Here is a 17,145-nt window from a genome sequence, read left to right on the forward strand (position 1 = left end):
AGTTTGAGTGTTTGTTGATGATCGGTTGTTCATACCTGATCACATCTTCCAGCTCTTTCAGCAATCCATCTGACTGCACAGCATCACATTTCACTGGAAATGTGTGGCAGTAGTCAGTTTAGACAAGCTCTGGTTGTTCTTTAATGAACCATATCAAGATGCCAAAGAGAAGATTGATAGGCTAATTGGAGGAAGTAGGAAGATTTTTCTAGACACTACTTTCCTATTTCAGTGGCGCTAATGCAATCGTCATTATGGTACTGCAGGCATACGTGGACTGTTACTTTATAGGTAAGTTGATGACTAGGGATAAAATTAAACTAGATTACAGTTTGTACAGTGCTTTGAAATACAAAGCCCTTAACTTTAATTAGATTGCTAGAGATTGAATCAGCCATTACTGGAGTGGTGAAGATGTGCTGTTCTAGGATATAGAGTAATTTCTTGATGAAGATGCAGGTATGGTGTTTTACTGCTCCAGTGAGACGGTCACTGGCATTAGCAGCTCCTTTACTGTACAGCATCTTAAATTGAAATGCAAGTGCAGATAGGAAGACAGCTCTAGGACTAATGCTATATCTACACTGTGGATGCTACAGCAGCGCAGCTACAGCACTGCAGCTGTGTCGTTGTTGCATGGCAGGGTAGACCCTTCCTTTGGTTACAGAAGGTTTTTTTCAGCCCCTGAAGTTAATTCACCTCTCTGAGCAACAGTAGCTAGGATTGGCAGCAGCATTCTTCTGCTGATCTAGCCACATGTATGCTGAGGGTTAAGAATTTTTCATGCCTCTGAGCAGTGTAGCTAGGTCGCTCTAAATTTTTAAGTGTAAACCAGACCTCAGACTCTTCCAACCCTTGTCGTCTAACCTCTTCCCTTTTCTGTAAGTTGTCTCCTCAGTTTTCTTTCCCTTCTCTATTATCTGCTCTATATTCCATTTTATTCCATCTTATGCCATTTCTTCTGGTTTGTTGCTTGTCTTGCTCTCTATCTACGGGCTTGTTCCGCCTGCTGTTCTCTTTCTTGTGTGAGCAGCAGAGTGCAATTTTTAAGTTTCCTGATTTCAGACTTCATTTTGCTGCATGTATCAGAAAGGAATGTCTGTGAAGCAGAAAAGTGCCATCGTATCTTACAGCTGCTTGTTTGGCCCACTTTCTGCTGACAGTGAATGTACTTTCCTCTCCTTCCCTCTCACCTGGATATTGTGCTGTGTACTGAGTTTGGTTCCCTGATGCTTAATCCCCGCTTTGTTTTTATACAAAAGAAGCTTAATGTGAAATTCTTCTGATTGAGAATTGTAGTGGCAGCTGAGCCTTTCTCCTTCAGATCTGTGTCATCTGTCAGAATAAGCCAGCTATTTCTCTGATCTTGTCTCCACACACACATGCACCATTAACTTAAGTGTGTTTCTCAACCTATTTAGTGTAAATTGGTGCAGATTTGTATCTAGACCAGGCCTGTGTCTGAGCTAGGTTAGGCACTGTTTTCTTCCCATGTGTATTAAGAGGTATCCGTTTAAAAGTCACGCTTCTCTCAGGGTAGTTTACTTGCTAGGGTTATAAATTACATTTAAGATTACTGTAAAAGGTTAGAGGACTACAGTCTTCCTCATTTTTCTGTTTTTCAAAGAGCTTTGGGTATAGTCAGTATTACTGTTTCCCCCTGTTGTGTAGGCCTTTAACACAGCAACAGAGTAGAGGAAAAACAAAGTTAAATAGGAAAATGATAGTAAAAAAAAGACAGAACTGAAGGGTTGCATAGTACCTAATGCTACCTTTAACTCTTTTTTTTAAACTGACTAGACTTCTACTAGGCAGTGTCCCTTTAATTTTGGCTTCTGCTACTGGCTACTTAAAGCTGCTAAAGTGGGAATGGTAGGGGAACCACTGGGAAAAGAGGTCGGTTTTCTGTAGATTAGCTATTTTAATTCAGTTGGGTCATCTGTCTGTCATCTTGTGCTAGCTATTGACTACTTGTACAGCACTCAGCTTGGATGGCAAAAATACTGGTCAGTTTTGCTTTCTGGCTTTCTTACACAAGCATCGTGCAGGTATTTCTTCTCCAGCGAGCTAGATGGGATTATTGGACAGCAATGGGAAGCATTTTGTCTCTGCTTTACCTCAGAACCAGCATTTGCTGTCCTTAGCCCATTAGTGCAGCTTTCCATCCTTGCATTATCCATTTTCTCTGCACTGCGTTCTCCACTCCTGGGTTTTTTATGTCCTTTGGTCATTCTTAACACACCCCAGTGCTTCTGCAACTAGAACTACAGGAATTGTATGCAAAGTCAGATTTTACTCTTTAGCACAACCCAGCATCCTACCACTCCCTCAGGGTTTTTTGAAAATGAGAGGGAGAAGTAAACACCAACAGAAATTGCACCTACAGGTTGAATTTTGCATAGGTCACATTTTACAGAAATCTATTTTAGGAATGTTTTAGAGCTTTAAAACAATTCTATGTCTACCTGAAAAAAACAGGTGTCTTGGATATCAAGTCCAACCAGGAGGGCTTTATAAAGAGGGGAAAATTAAAACCAATACATTTTAAAATAAATTAAGGTCATTTTTACAACACCATATTTTAAAGTTTCTTAATGCCTTCCATGGCCTGAAATACTGTATTCCTCCCTTGGGGAAAGATGGTTATCCCCCTTTTTTCGATGATCTAAAGTTTCCATCCTAACTTGGCAGGATTTCAAGATATTGGACTATAAATCTGTCTCTGCAGGAATAAATTACCTATCTGTTTTTCAGACTTGTGTAACCTTAGGTTAAATTCCATATTTGTGGGTAGTGGGAGAGAAGCATATTTTTTCTGGCAGGCTGGAAGCTGATGTGTATCCTTTAGAATTTTGGAAATAGTTCAGACAAAGATGCATTGGTGAGTAGAGTGCGGGTGTAGGTGTATGATAAATACAATTTATCACATGGCTCTGCACTGCAGCTAGAACTTCAAGAGTAATGCAGTCATCCTGAACTCATGCCAGTAATTTTTATACCACCCTTCTGTGTGTGCTTCTGTCAAACTGCGTTAAAGGAATATTAAGGTTGCATGTTTAAGCACGCTAGTTGAGAAATGACTCTTCCACCTTGTCCATTTTCTTTCCAGTACTAAAATTACATGAGCACTATTCCTTGAGAACAATATATACTATTCAACATTAGAAAATCTTGTAATCTTTTCTTTCTGGTATATTAAGCTATTTTCATTGACAGACTGAAGCAGTTAACTTGGATTTCTATATAAATTAAGATAATCTTCTCTATGGTATGGATTTAATCATTTAATCAGCAGCGATATGCCATAGTCAGCATTTTAAAGAAATTGGTACCTAAAGTTAAGCTTCTGAATTGCCTATTTAGGCACGGAAAGAAGTAGCTTGATTTTCAAAAAGTGCCAGTCTTCTTTCAGCTCCTATTGATTTTAATGTGAAGTCAGAGCTGCCGGGAGCTTGGTACTTATGAAAATCAGGCTTTATTCAGAGCCTGAATGTGCAATTCAAAAGAGCATAACTTTAGATACCAATTTTTAAAAAGCTTGGTTTATATTTTTTCTCAACCAGCAGAACAGTCTTCCTTATGCGCTTGTGAGGAGAAGACACAGTTAACTTTTATGCATATTTAGTTGCAAACTTCGATGGTGTATGTATGTCTTCAAACTTCCACTGTTCTGTTGTACTGTATCTGTGGCAGATTTAAAAACAGTTTATATTTATCCAAAGTTGTAGAACATTTGTGAACTGGTATGTGATCGTGTAATAAAATGCTATCACAAATACATAAGTGGTAGTTAGCACTTTTAGTAGGCTGTGTACATACAAATAAAATAGCTTTCACCCAGTTCATGCTTTATAGTATATAACTATACTATAGTTGAATAGTATATATGTTCCAATGTGCATTGAAGTCTTTATCTGAAGTTTTAATTAAAGAAAATCCCCTCGCATGAGGAAACCTTGACTAGAGTGCTCTATCGTTCTTCTGCCATAGAGCTAGAAACATGCTTTGCCTAGGTAGGAAAAATGTTCATTGTCTCATGCCCCAACAAGAAGCGTGCCCAGGCTGTAAGGGTAAGCCTGCAGATGGGCGAGAGGCTCTTTAAAGCAGAGCTTGCCTCTTGGAAGGCAGGTTGGAGCAGTTAGCTGTCAGATGTTTAAGCCAGGAATCTTATGAAGTTTGTAATGCTAAATGGCTCGATTGCCAGGGCTATACATGCATCACCATGGGGATTTGAGGGAAAAGGTTTGTGTCCAGCATATAGTTATGGATAAATCAGTAGTGTGGGATAATATCCTGGAACGATGCCAAAGGCTAGCAGTATTCTGCAAGGGCACCTCTAAAGGCTGCTGAATCATGGCTGGAGCTTGATGGACACATCCATCAATGTTTTTACCTAACATACTTTTGGCCCTTTGAAGAAAAGTGTTGGCAGTTCTGGGATTGGCGGTGATAACTCGTGACTTTTGAATGCTGCTAGTGTTCCTAGCATGCCAGTACCAAGACAGGTATCAGGCTTCCTGAGCAGGGAGAAATGTCGGAACTGGAGGGAATGTTTATTGGAAGAATTTATGTGGCTTTAATTAGTAATGTTAATGTTTTAAAGATTCCTGTTTTGTTCCAAACCTTGCTATTGTGTGCTCATCTCTGTTACAGTAACACCTGCTTGACGTACAGAGAGAGTGAAAGAGATGATGGGATCACCGTGAGTGCGTGTTAGTGCAATACGCGCAGGCTGATTGATTTATCCAAGTGGTCAGGCAGGGCACCACTACTGAACAGTGTCCCTTACAGCAGGTAGTTAGCACACCAAAGTGGCATAAATTGAAGGAAAGGGGAGTGAGAGTTGAAAGCCTTCTCAGCCAGCCTTCTTGGTCATCTCTACTGTAGATGGACTCTTATTTTAAGAAGAGCTCAGGCTTTCTGAAGGCCAGAGGAGTCTTGGGTACCTTTTCATTTTAACTTCCTTAGCATGCCCAGCTGTGTGGCTGTGAAACCCACTGATCAACACTCTACTGCCTACTTCAGGGGTGCTGGTAGAAGTGACTCACCTTGTGCCGTCCTGTGGAAACCAGTGAGCTTCCTCAGGTTTCTTGTTATCATTACTCCGTGATTCCATTGAGCCCACATGGCAGAGGGTGTGGCTGTTGTACACTATCAGTCTGGAGTTGCTTATTTTACCAGACAGTGTTGGATGCTTTGGCTCTTTTTCATTGGAGGAATTAGCACTGATAATCCTAGATTGCTAAAAGCTCCTTTGTGAGCATTTAACCTCTCTAATTATCAGTAACCAGATTGAAGACTGCATTGACAGAGCAGCTTTCTAATTCCTCTCTTCCCCCAAATATGTTCCTTTAATGTCATGCTGCTACTTGCTGCTGTCATGGCGATAAAAAGGCTATATGTCAGATTAAAGATAATTTGACCACTTTGGTGAACTGCTCTAAGCAGTGTGTCTAAATGGTGATAATCTCTTAAAATCACGTTAAAGCAAACCCAGAAGCATTGAAGGAGGCTACACCAATGTGAGCCCTCAGCACTTCAGCGGTCTAAATTATTATACGGCATGTGGATCATGTTGCTGAAGGCTATTGGATTGCAAAGAGAGATGGGGACAGTAGATACAGAGCGTATCTCTTTGCAGTTTAGCTCTGTTTGGCCATTCCTGGCTTGGAGCGTGATTGAAGGTATTTCTGCTCATCTCAGTCTGAATTTGGGAGCCAACAATTTCCAGGCTTTGGAAATTGTTGCTCCTACCCACTGTATGAATGTCCATGCACTGGGACAGAATGCTCATTTGCAAGTCTGTATATAAATGATTTGAGTGTCACTTAATTCTGGTGATAGGTATCTATAAAGAATTAACATTGCTTGGACTTCCTTAGCCATTGCATGGCATAGTCAGCATTCTGGATTGCTTGAAGTGTGGATTTTTTTAACACACTGTACATATTAAGCTGGTAACCATGCATTTTCTGCACTCCCGTGTATTAAGAAATATTTGTTCTTGTTCATTGTCTTCTGCACTTGTAAATAATGGACCACAAATCCTCTTGGTAAAAGTCTTTTTGTTGTATAGGATGCTCACTCGCAAGGAGAGGTAGTGGCCTGCCTGGAGAAAGGGCTGGTAAAGGAGGCAGAAGAAAATGATCCTAGAATTCAGGTTTCTGATGAGTGTAAGAAAGCTATTCTTCGTGTGGCTGAACTCTCCTCTGATGACTTCCACTTAGACAGACACCTGTACTTCGCATGCCGCGATGACCGGGAACGCTTCTGTGAAAATGTGAGTAGTTTCAAATATTAGTCCTTTCCTCTCCACTCTTCTCCCGCAAATCAGTGCCTGAAAAGAAACCGAAGGACAGAGAGGAACCAGAGCAAGATTCCATAACAGCAGAAGGTATTCTGGGAACTGCCTGTTGGTCAGTCTTCATAGGCCCACCTTCAGTGGTGAAACTTGAACAGGAGATTACCCTTATTAGGCAGCCTACTGTTACTACTCTGTTCCACCGTCAACAGCATACGGCCGCTGTTAAGCATTGCATTTTTGTCAGTCCTTTGAGAGGCTGGAAATAAGTTCTCAGTTTTTTTAATCTCCTTGGTTTGAGTAGCAGCTTTCTTGCTATTCTAAGCCTTTAATTCAGCACTTTTGGCACCAGGAACTCCTATAAGCTCTTATGAAGAGTACATTTTAATCTCACCTCGTGGTTATAAAGTGGACAGGAGGGGAGAATCTCTGCTCTCATCAAAAGGTTAATTCAAATGGAGCTGCAACTTTCATTCTTGTCATGATGTTGGAATTAACTGCAGCTGAAACATCATAGCTTCTGCTAATGGACCAGTGGCTTGGAGTGATGCAGCAGGAAACCAGACTTATTGCTTTGTTCTGGTTCTCTTGCATTAATAGAAAAGTTTTCTTTAACCAAAAAATGGCAAAACCCAGAAGCCAGAGTAAGGACACTCAGCTGTAATATTTTCCTTTACAAAAAACATCTTCAGTTCTGTGCCATATTTAACAAGTGTTAGTGAGTTATTCCCATAATGCACATGGACACCACTTCACTAGTTTAAAAGAAGGCTTTTGGTACAATAACACAACACAATTAGATTTTGATTAGCAAGGAGGTAAGCTGTAAACTACCCTAACTGACCAGTGCTGCTCTTCTGTTTCACAGACTCAGGCTGGGGAAGGCCGGGTTTACAAGTGCCTCTTTAACCACAAGTTTGAAGAATCTATGAGTGAAAAGGTAGGTATCTATTTCAGCTAGGCAGATCCTTTACCCAGCAGTTATGGATCATCCATCCAGCTAACTGACTCTGCCTTGTTCATCCCTCTCCCCAGTATTAATACATTTACAGTAACCCACTGTTAAGCTGGTCTGACAGATATCGGTCCTTGAATAATGTTGAACAGAGGCCTTTAAATTGGGACTTTCATGCTTCCAGCTATACGCTGATAGTATGAATTGGTTACTCTTGTTTAGCTATGGGAGAGCTGTGTTTGGTATATAAAAGCACTAAGGATATACAACTGTAGTCTACCAAGCCATGAAAAGCAAAGGCCAGGAAATTCAGGGAGCTGGACAAGTAAAGATACCTCTCCTGTTCTTTGGGTGGCTACTCCTTCTTTAAACATTTAATGGAGGTGTTGCTTTCAATGTGTAGATTAAAACAGATTGTTTTGATGTATCTCTTGATACAGGCATTGCATATTAAACCTATCTCTTCGTCACCAGGCTACTCATCAAGGGCTGCTTTTACCAAATTTGTGAAAATGATGCATTGTCTTTGGTAACTGTCGTTTTCCTGTTACAGTTCTAAATTTCTGTATAGAGTTTAACAAATTGACTTGATCTCTCAGATGTGCCAGACCAGGGTCCAGGTATTGCTTAGAATACACATTTGTACACAAATTACATTTCCTTTTATGCATTTGGAGGCAGTTAAGTTCCAATGGAAATCTTCTCCCCTCCCCCCCCCCCCCCCCCAGTTCATGATTTAAACTAAATCATTCATATTTAAGTCACTTTAGTCAGGTTTATTTACAGACCATTCCTTTAGGAGAAGGGCCCATTTTCCTTCAGAATGGCTGCAATGAAACCAAGAATTTATTTTTCTATAACAATTTTATAACTTTTAATTGTTTCATTTCCTCCAGCTTTTTTATAGGGTTAATCTTTTACTCTTTTCCCGCTTTTGCTTACAATTTTTGGTAACAGGCTTATCTTGTTTTACACACATTTATTTTCAAAACATCAAGTTTTGGTCTTTGGGCTTTATATCTGGGAGATTCTTAATAAGCCCCTTATTTCCTCTGTACTGAGAGGAGTATACTTAGGAACATGCTGAGCTGTTTTCCATTTAAAATCGGTGTATTCCTCCTGTTGCATGTTAGCAGTACTGTGATGTGCAGAGGAGTTACACTCTTTCAGTTTAACCCTGAAAGCACTGTTCTGGGTTTGGAGTTTCTTCAATTTATAGTTCAGATTTGCCTTTTTCTAGCTTTTTACAGTAAAGTATCACAACTTTTTCCTAGCTTTTCTTTAGTCTGACCAGACCACCACAACAAACTGTCTTTTACACATACCCATCCATCCATCTTTTACCATAGGTTTCTGAAACTTTGCATGTTTTTTTTTTCCTTTAGAAATTTAATGATCTTTTCCTCCCCTTGAGGACATCATTGAAGCATCTGGGGCAATTCGTAAGACATTTTCACCCAGTTTCCCAAACTCATTCAAGTGTGACAACCCTGGCAGTGCAGCCACCTGGTGCTGCAAGAATACTTTGGATTTCTAATGTGCTTTTGATCTGGGACAGTTACTAAGCCTGGTTTTAAGTTTTTCAGTAGGCAGGCAGGCTCCTGCATTGTTGAAATTTACAAGTAGGGGATTCAACAGGCAAGTACTCTTGCTTGTGCTGCTGAAACTGACAAATAGGGATTTCAACAGCCCCCACACAGACTCATTGCTCTGTTGAAACTGACAAAGTTTCCTTGGGTGTGCACCCCAGGTATTCACAACAACAATGGCATGCTTACTGTTCTCCCCTTACATTTTTAATATCACCCAAATAGCAAATATCACAGGATCTATTTTTTTTTCCTTCTAGGGGATAAGGCAACAAGCCACCTTTATTGGGAATACAGAAACTTAGTAAATAGTATTAATAGGAAAAGTACTAACACTGTAACAACCTTAATATAGTTCTTTACTTAGGCAAACAGTATTACCAATGTAACACTCAAGAAAACAGCATTAATACTGTATCAACAACAGAGACACATGTTTCAATCAGTACCTTCATTCACACTCACACATTCTGATAAGCATACACAGAAAGAGACAGACAAACATTCATAGGGGTCTTACAGATGTTAGACCCGAACCTCCTTCCATTGCTGTTTTAATTTTTACTGGGAGGCTTTGAGATTTCAAGTTTGTGACTTTTTGAAGCTTTATTATACTAATTCAAAAAATGCATTTTATAACTGGGGCCCTCAGGATTCTGGAGACTCTAGCACTTTTCTTAAATGCATTATCTTATCCAAATCAAGTGTTTTCACATGGGGGAATTGCCTGACCAGGTCATTCTTGGTGTAAGAATGCCAATTTGCTAGAAACTTGCAAGTTCAGGGAGCTTAATGCATACTAGATAATACACTGGGGTTCCCTTTGGGGGGGGCTGACACTTGCCTAGATTATCCTGTTCCCCTTATCACACACACTCACACACATACACAGGAATGGCTTATTGAGGGATCCACACCGCTTCAATTCAGCCCGCAATGCAGCTGGGGTGAAATGAACCCGATGATGGAACGCTTATTTAGCGGGAGGGGGTTGGGAAAGGAGACAAGACACAGAAGGGGTCTTCCAAAGTCACAGGAGTCCATTTGGACAACGGATCTAAGGAAGCTTATGAATTGAAGGGGGAAAGGGATAGCCTCTTCGGCTGCAAAACACTCCGCCTGTCCGTTGGGTCACTAGGTTCAGGCAAGTCCCCCTTGCAATTGACTCTCACCGTTCACTGCCAACAAGGCTAGCGGTGGAATCAGGGCGGCTAGAACTTGCCTTAGTCCAAGACCTGGTCAACGGCTCATTTAGCTAAGCACGATCATTTGGGTTGCACCCACACATTACTTTCCCACCCTCTGAAGTTTCCTGGGTGTAATGCTTAAACCTGCTACAGGGAAGAACCAGCCCTCCACTGACAGAAACTTAAACTTGCTAAGGCGAAAATTCCCATCCTTAGCTGACAGAAGAGAAAATATAAATCTATGTAGCTTCAGTTTATAAAGAGAAGGAAAGGAAGAACCCAATCCTGCCAAGGTGAAGATTTCTACCTTCAGCTGGCAGTGAAATCAAAAACCTACCAGGCGGAGGACATGATCCTTAGCCTGTAGTCTGCCGGGACCCGTGTAACCTGCAGTAAAACCTAAACCTGCCGGGGTGTGGATCTAACAGTGTCCACAGCCCGCAGTCTGCCGGGGTAAGGATCTAATAGTGTCCTTCAGCCCGTAAAACCTGCAGTAAACCTGCCAGGGGAGGACTAATATCCTCAGCCTGAAGTACCTGACGGGGAGCATCCTCGACCCGCAGTAAAACCTGCCGGGGTGGAGACTTGCGTTTCCAGCCCGCAGTACCTGTCGAGGTGGAGACTTGCGTCTGCAGCTCACAGTACCTGACGGGGTAAAGACTTGCATCTTTAGCCCGCAGTAAAACCTGCCGGGGTAGAGACTTGTGTCTCCAGCCCGCAGTACCTGGCGCGCTTTCCAGTATCACAATAACCCAGGTGGGGGAGACCTAATGTCTGCAGCCCACAATAAACCAGGTGACCACTTCAGTTACATACAGACAAAACAGATAGACACAGACAATTTAAAGCTTACCCCGATCCTTAACAAAGTTCGGATCTCGCTTGGCTGTTCTCAAATAGGAAGCCTATGGACAGCCCTCCTTCAAGACCCCAAATAGAGATTTAAAAGGTCTCTTACCTTTGAGTGGCGCCGAGGGGTTGAAGGGGAGCGATCCACGGTCCTTCCTTGGTGAGTCTAGCGCTTGGAGATCCGAGTCACGGCACCAAATTGTCGTGGAAAAGAATCACACTGCTACATTTTAGAGTTGGATCGGGTGCAGCTTTAATTGTGACACACACACAGTCACATAACCATAGCTATGGGGAATACTATAGCCATAGGGAAAACCCAGGTGGCTATAGGGAAGTCAAGCAGCATGTCTGGATGCTGGGCAAATGTACTTCATCTGGCTACCAGATACAAAAGACTTATAGGGTTGCTTAGGTTCATTTACACATAGATCGTATAGTGGAATTTGATTAACAGTTTATACTTAACACGAAAGACAATCACAATGCACAGTGGGGCACACCAGACGCCCTCACAGGAACGCCCAATGAGTCACTTGAGTATACAATGGTGTGAGTCTTTGTGGGGCCGGTAAGACAAAGGGACAAGTACTGGTACTTATCAAATAGGTGAAGTCTGTTCACAGACTTCAATAAGACTTAAGGCTCAACAGAGAACTTGCCTCTCGGGTGTGGTTCAGAGACCTCTTGTGGGACTTTAACATCTTTATCCTAATTTCAGTTGAGGCCTTCTGTTAATGGTTTAGCTTGGGGCTTCTATTTCAGTTTCAGGCTACAACTTCAGGCCAGGCCTTCTATGACCAGTTTCAGGCCAAGCATTCTATTAATAAATGTAATGCTTATTTCTTTGATTCCACAATAGATTGACAGCTCAACTGTTCTAACACTTATCTTCCTTAGTGTCGCGATGCACTGACAACCCGTCAAAAGCTGATTGCCCAGGACTATAAAGTCAGTTATTCATTGGCAAAATCATGTAAAAGTGACCTGAAGAAGTACCGCTGTAACGTGGAGAATCTTCCCCGGTCTCGGGAAGCCAGGCTTTCCTACCTGCTGATGTGTTTAGAGTCCGCAGTGCACAGAGGTGAGAGGGGTTAGCGTTGGGTAATGTGATTTGCTGGCTTATTTGGAAACGTAACTACAGTAGACACTACTTAATAGCAATGGCAATATTAACAGCTTTTGCTTAATAGTAACATTTTGCCAGGGGCCGATCTGTCCCATTGACTTTAATGTTAATGGGATTTGGATAGTGACAACTGGCAGGCTGCTTACTAACAACTTTTTTTGGAAGAAAGGCCCCAGCTGCAGGCAGGATTGCAGGGCTGCCGCATGGGAAGGAAGCAATGAGATTTGCACAGCACTGACCACAGGCAGGTTTGCACGGCTGCAGCCCCGGAAAGCCTGTCTCAGTGTTTCTTTCCCTGGCGATAGACCTACAGACTTGTCTTACACTTTATTGGCGACTCCCAGGTAATGGAAATTTATTTTGCTGGACACCAAGAATCCACTGTATTTTCAGGCTCCAGCTCATCAAAGAAAAACGGAACTGCCTACTGATGATGTTTCCATCAGTGGGATGTTCCTTGTGCAACAGTTCTCGATCTAAGATTTGCATATGCCTAAACTGTTAGAGCTCTGGTGCATTGTTTTGTAGCTAAAGTTTGAAATGACATCTGGCCTGTAACTCTTAATACATTAAAGATCACTGCTTATTTGAATTCTTACATCATGACAGTGACGTCCATGTTGAAGATTATCAAATGGAGAATAATTTCTGAAGTTTGCTCAAGTGATTCCTATTATATACTTTAAAATCCTTGACAATATAATGGCTAAGTCTACTTAACTTGTTGCTGTTGAACTGAAACCTAAAGCAGCTATACTAAATCCTTTTCTCCACAACTAATGTAAGGGGTTTTCCTCTGTTTATATAGTAAATAATAAATGTATTACTTAGTATATGAGATAAACCTCTAGCTTAATTATCATCAGCTCACAGCATGAAAACCAGAGCTATTCACTTATTCTTGTGCCTGTTGTAAGTAGCCTGCCCTCCTCAGCTAAGTTGTTTAGGTAAATTGATTTTCTTACTACACACGTTTATGTACATAGCAGAGCATACTGCACCCTAGTGATACACAATGTTAAATAATGTTCTGATTTAAATGTAGAAAGCAAAGATAATGTGTGCCGAGGCTGCCTTTTTACCCATAACTGTCTGAGTGGCATTGCAGAACATGTGGTCCTATCAGAGGGTCCTAAAAAATCAGGACCATGTTACATAAACTTGGCAAAGCTGCTATAATACTGTGTACAAGTGCTACACAATGTTACATATTCTTAACTTGTGTCATAGAAATATTTGCTCTGCTCTGCAGTGTTGTTCTGTTTTGTGACCCCCTGGTGGTAGGACTGCATGCAGTAATCACTCTGGTGCAATGGGGGCCAAGGTGTCATGGCAGCCTTTCTCAAAGTCTTGGCATTTATGACCTTTTATGAGTGATTACATTTGGATTGTGTAAAAAATGTAGTTCTTACTGTCTGCCGTAGCATTCCCTTTACCTGTAGGGCAGGTGTGGGCTGGTTGCTTCCCTGAATTCCCAGCTCTGCAAGCAACTGCTGTGGTGTGTTTAACTTCCTCTTTGCTGATTAAACATATTATGCAATACACAGCCTAGAGGTGCATACATTCGAGCTCAGAAGGAACATTGCTTCACACACCCAAATGCATAAATTAAGCATGACTTGGGAGTTAGCAAAAGTTAGAGTTGAGAGATTTCTAGTTTCAATTTTTGGAGTCAAATGGCATGAGAGAGTTCCAGGAAAGTTTCTATTAGCATATCTTAAGCTCTTTAAAGCTGATTTTCTGTATAACGATTGTCTACTTGCTAGAAAACCAGCATGTCATTTCCGTAATGTGCCTGAATTTCATGGCTCTCTGAGCATGAGACTCTGCTGTCTCCCATGAGACTCTGCTGTTCTCCCCCTATATGGCACTGTTAACCCGTCATTTGGCCAGAATAATCTTTCCCAGTTATGTAAAAGGCTCTTAAATTACTGCAAGTGGCTTCCATCTGTGCAGTGAAACTGATAGCTTGAATTTACTAAGAATAGATGATGATCTTGTAGTACAAGGCTAGAAATCCATTCAGGGATTCTGGTTACAGCACAAAAGCTGCTCTTGAGCAGTGCAGGCTCAAACTGGAATGTCCCTGTAAATTTTTTCATAATATAATAGAATATTCTATTTGAATAACTTCCTGTTCCTAGCAGTCATATTGCTATTGATTCCAAGTATTAACAGGAACTGTCAGTAGTAACTGTTTGTTCACTTGTCCATTGGGAGGCGTTCAGTAATTAACTATATTGCCTCAAAGATTGCTGATATTGTCCCTACTCCTTCAGTATGTGAAATGTTCATTTACCTTCCTCGAACGACAGAAACACCTCACTAAGCATTAAAGCTAAATCATGTCTACCCTCCCTTGGCTAGGTCGGCAGGTGAGCAGTGAGTGCCAGGGTGAAATGTTGGATTACCGGCGCATGCTGATGGAAGACTTCTCACTGAGCCCAGAAATCATCCTGAGCTGCCGAGGCGAGATTGAACACCACTGCTCAGGACTGCATCGGAAGGGCCGTACTTTGCATTGCCTGATGAAAGTTGTACGTGGGGAGAAGGGAAATGTTGGACTGAACTGCCAGCAGGCGGTAAGGAGAGGCTTATGTCACTTCAATCCCATGTTGTGTGCTCTATAGAAGAACTGCTTTTACTATAATTTCTTACGTTGCTGTGAGGATACTAATGGGTTAGTCTGGCTGTACAGGGAACTTATAAAAGCTAGTGGCAGTTGTACAGCCCTGGTAACATGAAACTTTACCTAATATCCAGCAGCAGTTGACTAATTCTGCTTTAAAGACTTTGTGGCCGTATTGCATTTCTTTGCCTCTGCTTTAAAAAATCCAACTGCATACTTGATCTCCATATGCTGTAGTTCTTTGAAATCATCTGGCTCTTTCCTACACACAGAATATAGGGAAACTTCCATTTATATACAGATATTCCACATTTTTCTTTGCCAGAAATACAAAGGTTCTTCACAATTTTACTATTCACTCTACTGCTTTACTCTTTCTCCCAGCTTGCACAATGAAAATAGACTAGCATATCAGAATTTTAAGTGAAAGTGACTATAGTGCTGCAAAATTTTGGTTGTAAGCATTGCAGAGTGTTTATTTTTCTCCTAAAGATTAGACAAAAGTAGCAACTTTTCTTTTGACCTCAAGTTTTATAAAAACGCTTTTAAATCTAATTTTGGCCCAGATTTGACGTGATAGTAACCCTATAAATTGAACCACTAATTTATTTAATGCCTGTTTTCAAATTTATTAGTTCTGCTTGCTTTTTAATTTGTGCTTAATTTCTGTTTTAATGTCTATACAGCTTGTTTGTGGGGTTGATCCCTGAAGAGTGGCACTATGGAGGGAAATGACAATTGATGAAAAATAGTGTAGGGACTTAACTTCTAGTGTGATATGACAATCTGAGTGAGTAGCTAAATCGTTAACTTCAGTACGTGGAAGTCCCCATAGCCCAACTTCAGTATAAACTCATCACAAACCAAGTGGCTTGTGGCCAAATCATTTTCTTCTATTTTTATTAATATCAAATCTAGATGAGTGTAAGCACTTGATTAAATTTTATATTTTAAGTTAAAAGAAGCTTTTTTGTTAGTTTCTTTTGTACTCTTAAAGTTACCAGATGCATCAGTGGAGTGATTACCTACTTTGAATTTCATTTTTTTCTGTGATCTGGAGTGCAGGAGACAGACATTACAACATTTATATGGAAAGCAGGATGTTTGGTTCAACTTCTAATATGTAATTGAACTAGTCTCCTCACAATTTATTGATTCTTGAAAGTGTCAGAAGATGGGTTTCATTTGGGAATAAGTCACAGATGAAGGGTCACTGGTTTTTGTAGCAGTTAAGATGGTAAGTTTGTCATCACTTTATGTGGGAGGGAATCGCCATAAAATACTATGAAAATGCAGACATCTGGGAAAGAATGTGGGAATAATCTGTACACTTCACTGGATTGTCTATGGGGACTTCTCAGATCTTCTCTCTGATTCATCCATTGATTTTTGTATTGCAAGATGAGTCAGTAGCAGTGGCTGCCTATAAATCAAGTGACCTGTGGCCTGTTCTCTGAAGAATATGCAGCAGGAGCAAACAAAATGTTAATTACATGAAATATGATTAATTTTCCCCTATTTTGGTGAGTGACAGTACAGGGATGGGCAGAATAGACATCTGGTGCAGAAATAACTTCCTGAATAGAATGTTCATCTTATCAAGTAGTAATGGATTCTTAAGTATCATGTGTGACATATATAACGCTTATGTTCCCAAATAGCTACATAGAAACTTAAGTATCTAGATTCTTTTATTGCTGCATTACATTTCATCTGTGCAAGATGATACTTTGATGATTAGTGGCTGCCTCACTATCACCGGTTTTGGTCCATTCTAGTATCACGCCATAATGAATATGCTGCTTTTGCTCTTCTGTGGATGGTAGTTAAAGCACGCCTCTAAAAATAGAACTTTGCCTTGATCCCTGCTTCTAAATCATATGCTTTGAGTACGAGAAAAATAGTAAGTTATCTAGTTCTCAGAGGCGTGGCCCTTTGAGGCACCAATAGGTGTGTCTCATAAAGATGATGATTAATGTTCCAGTGCCTTCTAGAACCTTGCCTTTCAGTTCCTTATTGAAAGCAGTCAGCAAAGGAGCTTCCTATCACTATTCGGGCAGAATCATACACTGTTGATGCTGTGAGGCTGGGGTTTTTGGCTCCTCGTTTGAGTTCACTTTTCGGGATGCATTGATGGTCTCCGTACTGTCAGTGCTGAACTGCTAGCTCCAGGTGCTTTATGCACTGCCCGGTTGGCCTTGTGTCGATGTATTGTCTCTGGTGTATGTCCTGAGCTTCAGGGAACACTACGATCTCTTAATAGTTGGTGATCCTGGAAACATTGAGAATAGAGATTTGCAAACTTGCTAGAGCTGAAAGCCATTAGGCTCCCTCAAATATTTTCTCCCACAGACCAGAGGGCAGCTGCTACAGATTCTCAGACAATATGATCACAAGGTATTGCCTGTGTGGACAGGGGTTAGTCACCTCTGCTACATCAGGCAAGCAGTCTTTGGGAATGGTGCATACAGATGAATATTACTTTATCTGCTATGCACCTGGCAAG

At 41.1% G+C, this 17,145-nt stretch overlaps 1 protein-coding gene across 2 annotated transcripts in view; it reads left to right on the top strand.

Annotated features, from left to right (window-relative positions):
- The window catches only part of GLG1 (golgi glycoprotein 1), a 153,314-nt gene that overhangs the window by 77,589 nt on the left and 58,580 nt on the right, over window positions 1–17,145 (top strand). For both annotated transcript variants that reach the window (XM_067534416.1, XM_067534417.1), the window contains exons 5-8: window positions 6,077–6,280; window positions 7,170–7,241; window positions 11,782–11,965; window positions 14,378–14,592. In XM_067534416.1, coding sequence (XP_067390517.1) covers window positions 6,077–6,280; window positions 7,170–7,241; window positions 11,782–11,965; window positions 14,378–14,592 — 675 coding nt within the window. The remainder of the gene's footprint in view (window positions 1–6,076; window positions 6,281–7,169; window positions 7,242–11,781; window positions 11,966–14,377; window positions 14,593–17,145) is intronic.

The sequence above is a fragment of the Emydura macquarii genome, unplaced genomic scaffold (assembly GCF_026122565.2).
Source record: "Emydura macquarii macquarii isolate MOO-44397 ecotype Brisbane River unplaced genomic scaffold, CSIRO-AGI_Emac_v2 contig_3401, whole genome shotgun sequence".
Taxonomy (NCBI): domain Eukaryota; kingdom Metazoa; phylum Chordata; order Testudines; family Chelidae; genus Emydura; species Emydura macquarii.